Here is a 14,442-nt window from a genome sequence, read left to right on the forward strand (position 1 = left end):
GACAAGAAGATGTACTGTCCTGTTGGGCGCGAAGTTCTTCTTCAGGAGGACATTAATGTGAAGGACGAAGGACGACAGTTGGCGCTTGAACCCCCGGGGAGGCGATGCGGTCTTGCCATTCAAATAATCAACTAGGCTTTGCAACTCAGGATCCGAGCGCTGCTGCTGCGCGAAACTGCTGGCGCTTACCGGTCCTAGGAAAGCATCGTCGTCTTCTTCCGGTGCAGCGTCTACGGGGGCTCGCGATAGGCAGTCTGCATCGGAATGTTTGCGGCCAGATTTGTAGACTAGCAGCACACCGACGCCCGACGCTACAATCTGCGCCGACGAGCACCTCCAGCAGATGTCACGTTGTAGTGACGGCAGTCCAGCGGTCAGGAAGACACCAACCAGTCTTGGAAACGAAGCTCTTTATTTGGGATGACTGGCGTCCGCAAAAGAACTGACTCACTTGGTGGCGGCGTAAGCAACAAGCGTGCTCGTCAATCGTCGAACTACGAATGTCCGCCGCTCGCGGCATCGCTCAATTTAAAGCCGGCAAGGAAACTTCCAGATAACAGGTCAAGATCATCTACGTACGTAATCTGTAAAAACCTAGATGCAGCCTTTCATGGCTGCGAACAATCGAGATTAGTCTGGTCGCTTCTCGCACCACGAACAAAAGTGATAACGACCCTTTCCTGCTGCCTTGAGCGTGAACGAACACACACTGCAATGATACGTGGCAATATATAAAGTGCACAACAAAAAGCGGCAATCTATGTCAAAATGGATCCTAAAATATACTCACTTCCAATGGGTCCTGGTTGAGTTTTGCAGTGAGCATGTATCTCACGTCCTCGTCAAGCAGCAGAGAGATTATGTACAGCACCGACATCAGTGTTACTCGGATGGATTCTGTTGTCAACTGCGATGCAAAGAGCTTTGTGTTTCTCTCAATGCTGTTCTTTTCAGTCATGTTCAGCATGATGAGGAAGTCTTTTATCACCTGCAGTGCGGCAAACTAATTCCCCCTTAAATATATCTGGCTCACAATTATGCCGCAGTAAGCATAAGAACGACCATTACCTTGATTTTCGGCGAGTTCTTGCGAATGCCGGCAGCAGGGTGCCTGGCATTGAGAACATCAAACAGTTCATTCACCTGCATCGTGTATTTTTCTTTTCCTTCACTGTCCTCGAAGCCTGGTTTACGCTGGTCCCTGTAAAACTTGAGCCCAATGGCGACACTCCTGCTGAATAACTTGAAAAAAGTCAAGTATTTGCATTTGTTAACATTTTGTCACGACAAAGCAAAAAGCAGACCAAAACTACCCCAGCAGAGTGCCAAGTAGAGGCATGACATTGGAAGGTACCTGTGTTGCCAGTCTGACGTTCATTTTCTCCAGCTAGCTTGGCTTGACGTGAGAGGACGTGAGCTTTGGGACGACATTGAGGTGGTTATTCTTTTCAGCATCGTACAGGCGTTCATAGTGTTTAAAATTGATGCAGTTACTGCCAGCCTGGAAAAAAAAGAAACAGACTAAAAGACATGTTTTACACAGGCACCTTTCAGAATTATTCATCAGGCAACTATTAGTGCAGTAATGTTTCATTTACCTTTGCATATGTGTGCGTTAGGAGATGATTCCTGATGCACTTTATAATATGCGGTACATCACACAAGAAATGAAGAAAGCGTCCATCTTCAAGCGTAGGATGTGGAATCTTGTTCACAGGCCGGTGCAACTTCCCTGATATTCCAAGATGTGTCCACATCGATCGGTTGTTACCCGCACCATCACTGACAACAGCCAGAACTGAGGCACTGTGACGCTCAATCTGCAACACTGATTCTATGACAATCTTGGTCAACGCAGCGCCAGGAGCCTCACCTCTAGTGGCGAAACTTGCAATAGGCTGAACCCAAATGTGAAATAGAGGGACAAACATCAGAACAAGAGCATCATCGGCCAAGACAGCCTTGCTTTGCTCTCCTGTGTTTTCAAACTCTACAAAGCCATCAAATTTGTATGTTGACTTGTTGAAGTTGACTCCCTTTCTCAGTTTGATTTCATCAAGCACGAGTGTGCCATACTTTTCAACATCACGCTTGCTTGCAAAGAATGTCTCGAGCGCTTACAAGACAACATGGTTGTAACCGTACTCACATGGTACACCTGAAAGTAAATGTTTAAGGCGGCTGCAAGTCGATAGGGGAAGCAAGTTCATCTTTCGTATCACATTGTATGCTTTGGGGCTTGAAATGTGAAGAAGAATGCAGTTCAGCACCCAGCTCCTTGTGTAGCGTACACCTTGTAGGCCCTTTGCTTCTATTTGTTTCAAGGACATCTTGAATGCTAGCTGTTGGAGAGGTGGAAGCGACGTTAGATGCTTACCAATTAATATGGATCTTTCATTTGTCAGCTGCTCTCTTAGATCGGCCATATTCTTCATGAATGATAATCTAGCAGCTGCAGCCCTGATGGCTTTCTTCTGAAGATTTTGCCCCTTTCTCTGTCTGTACATGTGCCTTTTTTGCCTTTGAGATGTTTTTTTCAAGAGCCGGTTCTTTTCAGTGCGGCAGAATGAGCATGTTTGCTGCTTGGAGAGTGCCTGGCATCTGCGTGAAGTACAGTTGCTCCTTTGCACATCGTATCCGGAGCATGCATAGCGATTGTGCACATTGATTAACAGGTTACTAAGATCTTGCAGAGTATTAATGCTCACGCTCAGGAAAGCCTTCGCCTCGCGGCCTCTCCCACTTGATGTTGCCACTCCGTCGGTGCCCACAACAACAAATTTCTTTATTTGCAGTGCCTTGTTTTCAGACTTCAGCGTGAAAAATGCGACACATTTACCGCTGCTGTTCTCCACAGTGATTTGATGCCACAATGGCGGTAGCTGTACACCTTCGATTTGAGTAAACGATGGCGCGGACAACTCGGGTATACTGTCGACCACGACATCGGCAGGCTTTGATCTGCATGATGCTTCTTCTGAATGGGGCACTGCTGTTTCATGGTGAGCGGCACCATTGCTTTCGCTTTAGTTTTTGTCTCTTCTCTGCTAGCTTTGACAGGTGCGAGGGTAAGTTCGGAAAAATTTTCGGAAGTGCACCGTCGACCAGGCTGCACTTTCCCCTCTGGATTTCGACAGTTTCTCCGTTGATCACGTGCACGTAAGTTTTCAAAATGTCCTGTTCATGAAAGTGCAGTGAGCATACCCTGTACTTGGTTGAGAGGTCTTTGTCGGCACGGGGTATCGCCCTGTTCCAGGCTGAGCGCAGTTTCTCGTCGCTAGGAGCCGCGAAGAAATGCCGGACAGACCGGTTTGTGTCGCTCTGTTACCCGCTCGTACAGCCGGGCACGCAACACGTCGGCATGGCCTGGTCGACTTAGACGCACTCACAGCACTGCATCTAATAAGCAAATCGATGTCTTCGGACACGCACATTAGCTGCGGAACGCCGGTAAATATCCGAAAACGTGGCAACGAACGAAAGAACGAGAGGTAAACAAACCAGTCAAAGCGGCCTACTCAAGCTGACTGCGCGTCGCAGGAGCCGGGTGCGACTACAGCGCCACTGGGAGCAGCATCGGTGGCGGTTCCGCGCAACGCGGCGCAGTTTGTAAACTGAACCTGGTCATAGGAACGTTGGTGGTGACCTCACTATGTAATTCGGGCTAGTACAAGCTTTTCTGTAGTGCAGAGGTTCTGAAAAAGCGGAGCCGTTTTTTGTGGGAGACGTATGTCTGCACTCAGGTGGGGGCTAAATAACAAGGCAAAATACATGGTTGAGGGGGATAAGGAATTTTACAATCTTGAATACACTGCCCTGCCCTACCCTGCCCTATCCTTTAGGACCTTCATAGATGCGTAACGTGCTGCTTCATAGAGGGGAGAAATTAATAGTTCCTCTTCCTTTAGTGGGTTAGAGATATCGTCGAGGTTGCTTGTGGTAACTTAGCTGGGTTCTAAGTTCCTACTTTAAATGTTGCCAAAGCAGATAACCAAGGCTTCCCAAGGATGATTGCTGTGCTGGGAAGATTCAGTATCAGCTATTTTCCTTCCAACTGCGGTGGCGTGGAAAATGCAAATGTGGTAGCCACACCAGCCACAGGCCCCTGGTACTTCACATAACGACTTTCCAATGATATTAGTGCATTGAAAAATGTACTGAACTAACGTTGGTATCACGCATTTTTTCTTGACAAGGTCCCTATTAAGGCAATGGGAAAGTTTAAGATCTTGCTTCGAATTACCTTCATTCTTCAATTTAAGTTCTAATTCTCAAGAAAAATCACAGTGTGCAATGCTGAACGATATACTTGTGGTGCTTAATAAATTTGCTTCAGTTCATACATTTCTGTAAGTGTCAAATCTTGTTTGTGAGGTTTCAACCAAGCATAGCTCTTCGCCAAACAAGTATCAACGGCCCGTTTGTATTTGTGTGATAAGGAGTTCAAGATTTCGCTCTCTCCATCTCTCTTAATTAAATGGTTTATTAGCTTCCAGGGCTCATCTAGCATTTAAAAAAATTCTCAGGGTTACAATTTCTTGTAGGGAGGGCTAATTTGCAATGAGAAACGGCTACAAAAGCGCGTCTTATTTTTTATTTTTAATTTCTACATACTGCAGCGCAAAGCAGCGCTACGAGAGGAGTGGGTGAGCAAAACTGCAGATATGAGGGAACTTACAATTTGGTGTTCACCACAAGAATATGCTCAAAATGCACAAATAGAATACAGGCTGTATCTGCAAACTAAATACAAGCAATGAGAATACAAACTGTATCTACAAAGTAAATACAAGCAATCATCTACAAACTAAATACAAGCAATGATTAACAGGGAACAAAAGAAAATAAGGTATGAACAAAAGCGAAATATTTGCGTTTGGGTTGCGCGCATAAATGCAAATCATTGTCTTGAATGGCTGGTCCGAAACTTGCAAACTCAACGGAGCGAATGTATCCTAGCAATGCGTTCCAGGTTTCAGCGCTGCGCGGAGAAAGAGTGAATTTGAACCTGTTGATACCTGCATAGAAAGGAGCAGACTTAATTTCGTGGTGCCTTCTTGATGGTTCTGGAGCAAAATTACAGTTTGGAGTACAGCGCGACCGAAGCAATTGATTATTCAATGTAAGAATTTTAATCAGTCGCTGAGGCTACATGCAGAAAGCATTGCTAGTTTCAGGGAACAATGTGCAGAAGAGGGGGAAAAATAGGTATTACGGTGAAATATAGAACGCACAGCTTTTTTCTGGGTAGCCTCAACCCATTAATGTGTTACAGCGTATATAGATCTCATTGTACAGAAGTATAGTCCAAAACTGTACGTACTAATGATTTATACATTAATATCCTTTCTTTTGGAGAATTGGTTAATTTCCTCCGAAGAACACTGAACTTTTTAGGAGCTATATTACAGATGTAACTAATGTGAATGGTTTATGCAAAGTGTGCGTAAAAGTGACGCCAAGATACTTATACTCGCACACACTGATTAGAGTACAGGCGTTTAATGAGTAACACAAAAATCTTATTACAGAAGGACATCAGGATAGTTTTTATCGAACTAATGTTCATATGCCGTGAGTTGGACCAAATAGAAAACCTAGAAAGCTGTAGGCAACGGTGATTAGAGCAATTAATCACATCGTATAAAACGCAGCAATCAGCGTGAAGAACGTTCGAAGAATTGATGTTGGGTAAATTGTTTATGCATATTAAAAAAGTAATGGCCAGAGCACAGCGCCTTGGGCAAACCTTGATGTGACATTAATTGAAGTAGTCAGTAGAGCAATCAGACGAACTGGGAGCGATGTGATAGGGAGCTGGAAATCCAGTTATCTAGGTGAGGATAATGAAAAATAAAACTGCGCAAAGGACAGGACACAGAACAGAAGTAGACAGGACAGAGGAAAGAAGTAGACAGGACAGAGGACAGAAGTGGACAGGACGGAGGACAGAAGTAGAGAGGACAGAGGACAGAAGTAGACTGGACAGAGGACAGAAGTAGACAGAACAGAGGACAGAAGTAGACAGGACACAGAACAGAAGCAGACAGGACACAGAACAGATGTGGACAGGACAGAGGAAAGAAGTGGTCAGGACGGAGGACAGAAGTAGACAGGACCGAGGACAGAAGTAGACAGGACAGAGGACAGAAGTAGAACAGAAGACCGAAGTAGACAGGACAGAGGACAGAAGTAGACAGAACAGAGGACAGAAGTAGACAGGACACAGAACAGAAGTAGACAGGACACAGAACAGAAGCAGACAGGACACAGAACAGAACTAGACAGGACACAGAACAGATGTAGACAGGACAGAGGACAGAAGTAGACAGAACAGAGGATAGAAGTAGACAGGACACAGAAAAGAAGTAGACAGGACACAGAACAGAAGCAGACAGGACACAGAACAGAAGTAGACAGGACACAGAACAGATGTAGACCGGACAGAGGACAGAAGCAGACAGAACAGAGGACAGTAGTAGTAAGCACACAGAACAGAAGTAGACAGGAGACAGAACAGATGTAGACAGGACACAGAACAGATGTAGACAGGACAGAGGACAGAAGTAGACAGGACACAGGACAGAAGTAGACAGGACACAGAACAGAAATAAACAGGACACTGAACAGATGTAGACAGGACAGAGGACAGAAGTAGACAGGACAGAGGACAGAAGTAGACAGGACAGAGGACAGACGTAGTCAGGACAGAGGACAGAAGTAGACAGCACTGCGCTCGTCCTGTTTACTTTTGTTGTGTCCGGTCCTTCGCGCAGTTTTGTTTGTCGATGTGATACCAAATAGCCTCCCCGCGTACACTCCTAGGTGAGAATTATTTAGTACAGCATTTATACAGAAGTTATATGCCCAGTGAGGCACATTTTACTCCGAATTGAGATTACGTAGCCAGAGCTACGTTCCTTCAGTGGATGGCGCTCTTTAACAAAACTGGTTGAGACAGCTGTGCCTCCATTAAAAGGAGCAAATTGAAAAACGATGCACAGGATGCCTCAAGATAGTTTCGTTGTCATATTTCAGGCAGCTGAAGGAAGTTTAGTTGAGGTTATTTGGTTCGATTCAGCTGATTTCGTAAGCGTGTTGCCTGGCCGCGTTTCTTTCTTTGTCACTCTATCCGTATGCTTGCCTCCCTTCCCGTCAGGCGCCGTGGGAGAGGCCAGACTTCAAGCCGGACGACTCATGGGCCACGGCGGGCCGAGTGGTGTATGACCGCTACTCTACTCGCTACAGGGACGACCTCGAACTCGTCCTCAAGGGCATCAGCTGCGACATCAGTCCCGGAGAGAAGGCACGATCATCACACTGCGATGCGGTCACCCTCGATATTTGCTCTGCCACAGTTCGAACCTCACAAGCCCACTTCAATGCAGTAATTCAGAAAGCGGCTTTTCGCGCCTGTTTGCGTTATCAGGCCAGGCTGTGCTCCTTAATCACTTGCTTTTGGAATGATTTTCGAAAGCTGACCCCCCGATCTATCAGAACTGGGGTTTGAGATAGTTGACAGCCCACAAAAATTGCACTATACAGCACAATGGACGGGACAGAGAACTTAGAGCCGCTGACTGAAAACTGCTCGAGCTGGTACTGCCTGCATGTTTCAATTATTGCTTCCCCATCTCCCTTCTGCGCCGTTTTCTGGAATTCCGCTAACTGAATATAAATCGCGGCTTTGACGTCCAATCTGTAATGCATCTTTCTTGTCGCATACTGCCCGCTCCCAATAAACGACTGCATTTTATTAGAAATGCGTGCTCCGATCAGTTTCGTGGAGAGTTGGATAATGGATACCCTACCAAGCGCACGGCATCGGTGATGGAAAAAGCCCTCTATTGGCAAAACCATTGTAAATGATATGGCGTCGGTACAAACGGAAGAAAGTTAAAGGCGCGCAATCAGGAGAAAGTATCTTTTCTTCTCGTCCTGTTCACGCGTGATGGGAGTAGGCACCAGATGGCCTGACGTACTACTTTCTCACTTGCTTTTCTTACCCACTTTGCACGTCATGGCTTTCCCTGTGGCCTTAGTAGGAACGAATGCCAACCGAGCACCTTTCTGCAAAGTAATTCAGTAATTTAATGAGCTCCCTTAGGAGAGGCGGGTATGTGAGAAAGGTTACAAGTAAAACATATCGAAATCCACAGGCAAAAATGGGTACAAGCGTCTCCCATACTGCCGCCCGGCTTTCTTCAGAAGTGTGCGCTTGGGTAAAGCTCGTGAAACCCACTGTACCGTTCGCGGGCCAAGCCCAGTTCCGAACGACCTAGCAGACAGCTAAACGCGGTATCCTTCGGCCAATGCGGATCGAACGCAAGCCAAGCCTGGATGCGCTTTCAGTGGGCACGCGCACACCTGAGAGCAACAGCTCCTCCTCCTCTTTGAGAAAGGAGCCCTTCCGCGCCTGCAGAGGAGGTGGCAACCGCAGCATCAACATGCATGATGCAGATGTGAGCTCAGCATGGCTATCATTCAGGATATCCCACTAGTAAGTTACGCCGTGGTTAGCACTGCACCAAATGCGCATTTGTTGATAGGTTCACAATAACAAAGAAATTGACTCCAACGCTTTTACCCACCACTGTGTTGTGACCCCTTTTCACTTCTTTACCAGTTCTTTTTGGCGCCCAGTTCTATCAAAAGGAAAACACCGTACAAGAATTTTCTCACTTTTTCGAGTGCGCTGCTTTCATCTTACTTACTTACTTTCATGGCAGCTATTGGATTACTGCAGTCTAAGTGAAAGGATTTTCGTGACGATGGTTTTATTAGGAGGTGCCCGCTAATAGGGTAGCAGAAAAGGGAATGGAGCCGGAGACGTGATATGACGCGACCGAAATGAAGACTTAGGAGGGAAAGGGCTTGTTTGGTGCAGTGACGCTAGTTTCACACGAGTACTGCAACATAAAACAGGCGTCTTGGTTCTGAACGACTTCTAGTTCATTGGTAGGACATACTTGTCAAGGATGCCAGATAAATGAAGCGTATTTGTTTCGGACGTACATAGGTATAATAAGCCAGTTGTCAGACTTCAGGTGGTGCTGGTTATCGGTTTCGCCATAAATGACCATGAGTGCGCGAGGCCTGGTAGTATATAGATTCAATATAAGCAAGCCATGATAAGAATGACTGGAGAACGCCAAGGTATTTCTTAGAGGAAGTACGGGAATCAGAGTTGAATGGACATAATGTAATGATGTGGTAAGATGATTAGCTGGCCGAATAAGGAACGCTATAGGATAAGTGAATGGATTAAGGTGAAACGCTGGGTAGGGTCAGTATAACCTCATATTATAACCCAATGAAAGGTACTGGACATTATAATCCTCAGTTTCAAATCTGGCGGTGCTGAAGACGTCATGATCCTTAATCCATCGAGAAGATTGTTTACGGTGGAACCGAGACAGCCTAACTGCTGTTGCTCTAAGAGTCCACTGCTTTCCCTCTCCCCTCAGATCGGCATTGTGGGCCGCACGGGCGCTGGCAAGTCCTCGCTCACGTTGGCTCTCTTCCGTCTTATCGAGGCGGCCGGTGGCGCCATCTGCATCGACGGCGTTGACATCTCCCACCTAGGTCTGCACAAACTGCGCTCCAAGCTCACCATCATCCCGCAGGCAAGTTTCCCCGACTGCTTGGCACGGTTTCGAAAAATTTGCTTTAAACTGAGAGTGTAAGACCCTATACAGAAAGCTTTCCAAAACTACCACTTCAGTAAAACATTGAGGTGGTCCAATGATGCCATATGTGCAGCGACGTTCCGAGAGGTTAGTAGGACGCGCATCTCGGAGCATTTTTGTCACTCCTTGGGCGAAGTTCACGATTAAAAGTTATGCATTCTGGACGGCGTGTTCTGAAGAAATGCCTGGTTTGTGCTTTCATCGCTTCGGTAATGAGAAACCTGCAGTTTGGTTAATGACCTCGAAACAGAATTCTTGGAAGAATGCTCAAGCTACAATATACGATAAGTGAAGATGTAGCGCAAGTCGTTTGCAATCGTAGCAATAAAATAGTGGAATAAGCAACATCAAGTTCCTGCCAGTGGCCACAAGTGTAACGTCACCATAGTTGCTACAATACTGCTTGGCTAAGTGTTCTGCCTTGGAAACTTCTGTTAATAAGGATTTCCCAACCCCTAGGACCCTGTGCTTTTCAGCGGTACTCTTCTTTCTAACTTGGATCCGTTCGGCAAGTTTAGCGACGACGAGCTGTGGCGCGCACTTCAGCACTCGCACCTCAAAGAATACGTGGCTGGCCTGGAGAAAGGCCTTGAGCACAACATCACAGAAGGTGGAGAAAACATCAGGTATGCGACCCTGGTCTTTGATTGCAGAGTTGAGAGGTCATCAAAATTAAGTGTGTTAAAGCATTAAGTTTAAAAAAACTGAATATCATGCCCCTTCACACTGCTAGAGTATGCGGTGAATAGTATTCTCTTTTGAAGCTTCATTGCGTTGGTGAAATCAGTTCGCCAATCACCGCACTAACATACTCAAGTCGAGTTATAAGACTTGTGAATCTCTTTTGGGCGTTGGTAATGGCATTTTTCACGCGTGGAAGCTAAGCAGGCTTTTTCATCGCTACAAATGAATTTTGAATTGCTCAGGAGAAGAACCTCGAAGTATTCAATGTTGTGAACCCTCTCCTCGAGCGTTTATGGATCACAGCGAAATAAGTCGCCTTTACGCCTCCACGGAGCCGGCATGTAGTCCACCGCGACGCAGGAGCATAAACAGGCTAGGTGTCAAGAAAAACGATAGCTGTGTGGTCACGCATATTGATAAGATTACATACACCTTTTTGAAGCACGGGATGCGTTGACCTGCAAAGGCGTTCTCAGACTTGTGCATGCATGTCGGAAATCAGAAATGTTTACAATGCCCCGGTCAGCGCAGTCGAGGGGACATTTCGTGCATGTTTACGGGGGCACCGATGTCACCTCGGGGGTTTCTCAAAGCCCCCAATTCTCCGGCGCAGTGTCGGCCAGCGCCAACTGGTGTGCCTTGCGCGAGCCCTGCTGCGCAAGTCACGCATCCTGATCCTGGACGAGGCGACGGCCGCCGTAGACATGGAAACAGACGACCTCATCCAGGGCACCATTCGGCGGGAGTTCGCCGACTGCACCATTATCACCATCGCGCACCGCCTCAACACAGTGCTCGAGTACGACAGGCGAGTCCAGATCACTGTTGAGGGGTTTTACTTTTCAATCGATTCGTAGAAAGCGCGTGCTTTACGCCAAATTATCTGTCGACGTTAAATCCTTGTCAATCCGGTGAAGGCAATATGACGACAAGCTTTTTTGGTAGGCACGTGATGTGTTCAGAGGTTGCTTAGAATTTCTGCTTCTAGATAGTGCTTCTGCAAGCACAGCTATAATCTTCAAAGCAGGAACTGAATGGCGAGTTGGTTATGCATGGTACGATTTAAACAGCGCAAGGCCGAAAGCCATAGAAGAGAGCAGAGCAAAGGAGGAAATGGACAACACAGCGGTGATACTCTGTTACTCTTAAATTTGTTTTGGTTGTGTCTGTCGGTCTTTAGTATGAGTCGATGCCTTTTAGTTATTTTAATTGCGCTCAGGTTAGTGCAACGAAGATAATGTTGCTATACGTGCACGCAGAAATTACAGAGACGACCGTTGTGGATTTATGATACCAGCTCCAGACATGAGCTCAACCCCGAAGTCTGCCTTATGTACAGCTCCTGATGCCACCCGTGACTACCAGCGACATCGTATAATACCTCTATTCATATCAAAGAAGCGTCACAGGGACGCTTGTCCGCGGCCTCGGCAAATTCACCTGCGTTTTCTACTTCTGAGGCTGCTGCCTCCCCGCAGTGCGCGGAACATACTTGCAGTCACGAGTATGGAGCGTCGCTGACCGGGATAGTTGGTAATTCATGACACCTAGGGACATATCGCAGCACAACGAGACAGGAACGAAGAGACCGGACACAACCGCGGTGCTGTACAGCCTTTTCTTCTCCCTTGTTTTAAGTTGCTCTGTGTTGTATCCCTAACAAATCTGGACACGGCCGTGCCTGCCCTCTTCCTCTGCGTAATTTTAAAGGAGGGGCAGACAAGCCGCTCTCCGAAAACTCCTTGCTGCTTCTCTGTTGTCTTGTTGCGCTTGTGTAACCTTCGTTGTATTCGGCAAACAAGGAGAGAAATGAGGGGCTCATTATGTCGTTATGACGTAAATATGAAGGAAGCAAACAAACACCGAAACCATAAAGCATAGGGGTATATTTTCACTTCTTTAAATTAATAGTGCAACCATTTTATGGCTGAAAGATAAATTATTAGGAAGTATAATAAAAAAAATAAGACCCGATTTGCACGTTTGATCAGACGCTAAGTAGGTGCGCTAGCACTGCTTACCCCTGCTGTATTTTTCTACATGTGATGAGAATGCACGGCATCAGCAAAGCACTTGCTCTAGTTTCGCCATCACCAAATATAGAGCAGTGAAAGAAGGTCACCAGGACGAAGAAAGGTAATTGATGTTAGCAAGGAAGTGCGCTTGAAGGCGAGCGCCCGTTAAGGCGCGGATGTGAGCACAAGCTGCTTCATGATGCGGCTCGGAGCCGAGGTCTAGGGAGAACTGTGCGTGCACGTCTGCGGTCCGTGAGGGGTGACAGACGCGACCGAAGTTGAGGGCGCGCAAGCGACTACTCAGTCCTTGCTCCCGAGTAACACGCTTGTGCAACAGCGCCCGGTGACAGCCGCGACTCGACGCCCGTAACTGTGATGCGCGCCACTTCTTCATTGGCTGCAGCCATGCTGCCCTCATTGCGCCGTGTGACGCGCGTCGCCACGTTCTTTAGCTCTACAAGTTCACGCAGAAAGAGAGAGCGGACAGACACCGGCGAAATCTGTCATTGCGGCTAGAAGTACAACGAACTGAAACCACATTCCGCCGGTTGGATTGGAACACGCAACCCCCTCGAGTCTTATAATCAATCAGTCTTTTACAGGCGTTACACTGCGCCAAGTTATACAAGCAGGCTAGAACGACAGCATGAAATTCATGGCATTAGCAGAATAATTCCAACTGTAGATAATCGCACAGTAGCACGAAGAGGTTACACTTGTGCCTCTTTTTGCATAGTCTGGCGCCGATTGTAAGGTGTTGCTACCAGCACCGCCTTGGGGCTAAATGTCTGTATGATGGCTCTGTGTGACTCCGGTTTCCAGAAGTGTCTCTTGAATGGAAAAGTGACCGGTAGCATTCATGCACTGCAGGATCATGGTCCTGGACCGCGGTCATATCGTGGAGTTCGCTGCACCACGTGATCTTCTCAAGCAAGAGACGTCCGTCTTCTACCAGCTGGCCAAGGACGCCAATCTTGTCTGATCACCGCCAGCAACAATCTCTGTGCTTCTGTCGCCCTAGGCGCTTGTTTTTATTAAGTCTTACAAATGTTCGCCTTGAGTTATTGTCGTCATGTCTGTTTTTATGCGCTTACAAAACGCTTTTACGCGCAGTGTTTTAGTTGGGCATTAGAATAAAACTACTCCTGCTTCACGGTGCAGTTCCTTGAAAAATCAAACGTGCACTGCGTTGAAGCATATTTTGTTTGTTGAACGGCTAGAAATTACGCAAGGGAAAGCGCGGTAAAGTGCTTTTAAAGGGGACCCAGAGCCGTTAGCATTAGCGCCGTAGATGTTTACGAAGTATCCGACCTTTAGCCGAAGAAAAAAAAACTGGCATAACTGAAGCGGTGGAAACCTAATCACTTTCAAAGTAGTCTCTTTGGGACTCCACACACTTCTCCCAGCGGTGCTGCCATTGCTGAAACTATTTCGAAAAGGGTTCTTTAGGAATGGAGTTTAGCTCAGCTGTCGTTACAGCCATAATATCCTCCCTTGTCTGAAATCGCGCTTTCTTTAATGGCCTCTGGATTTTGGCAAACAGCCAGAAGTCGCAGGGGGCCATATCAGGAGAGTAAGCTGTCTGTTCAACTACAGGATTCTGGTTTCTTGCCAAAAAAGTCTGAATCAAGTGCGCGGAATGTGCTGGAGCATTGTCGTGAGGGATGCGCCAGTTTCCTGTTCACCTCAAGTCCGGTTTCTTGCGCCGCACAGCACAACGTAGGCGACGGAGGACATTACTGTAGTACTCTTTGGTTATTGTTTTACCCGGTGGGGTACGTACTCGTGGTGTGCCACACAAAGGGAGTCAAAGAAAGCAGTAAGCATCACTTTGACATTACAGCGCACTTGGAGGGCCTTCTTTGGTCTTGATGACGTGGAATGCTTCCACTGTGACGACTGGGATTTGGTTTCCGGGTCGTACCCGTACACCCAAGACTCGTCACCAGTGATTGTGGTGTTGATGAAGTCGGGGTCACTGTTTCTGGAATCCAGCATGTGTTGTGAGACTTCAACACGAAGCTGCTTTTGCTTCACTAGAGCAGCTTCGGCAC

The 14,442-nt window shown here is 47.0% G+C and overlaps 1 protein-coding gene and 1 pseudogene across 1 annotated transcript in view; one reads left to right on the plus strand and one right to left on the minus strand.

Moving 5' to 3' along the window:
* Window positions 1–13,489, plus strand: part of LOC149325353 (ATP-binding cassette sub-family C member 3-like) — a 63,820-nt gene extending 50,331 nt beyond the window's left edge. The window contains exons 7-11 of the mRNA XM_089564241.1: window positions 7,160–7,306; window positions 9,468–9,626; window positions 10,149–10,315; window positions 10,987–11,181; window positions 13,259–13,489. Coding sequence (XP_089420367.1) covers window positions 7,160–7,306; window positions 9,468–9,626; window positions 10,149–10,315; window positions 10,987–11,181; window positions 13,259–13,370 — 780 coding nt within the window. The 3' untranslated portion in view covers window positions 13,371–13,489. The remainder of the gene's footprint in view (window positions 1–7,159; window positions 7,307–9,467; window positions 9,627–10,148; window positions 10,316–10,986; window positions 11,182–13,258) is intronic.
* Window positions 904–1,378, minus strand: LOC149325354 (uncharacterized; annotated as a pseudogene).
* Window positions 13,490–14,442: the final 953 nt, after the last annotated feature.

This window comes from Amblyomma mixtum, chromosome 10, assembly GCF_055824585.1.
Source record: "Amblyomma mixtum isolate Tamu chromosome 10, ASM5582458v1, whole genome shotgun sequence".
Lineage (NCBI taxonomy): Eukaryota > Metazoa > Arthropoda > Arachnida > Ixodida > Ixodidae > Amblyomma > Amblyomma mixtum.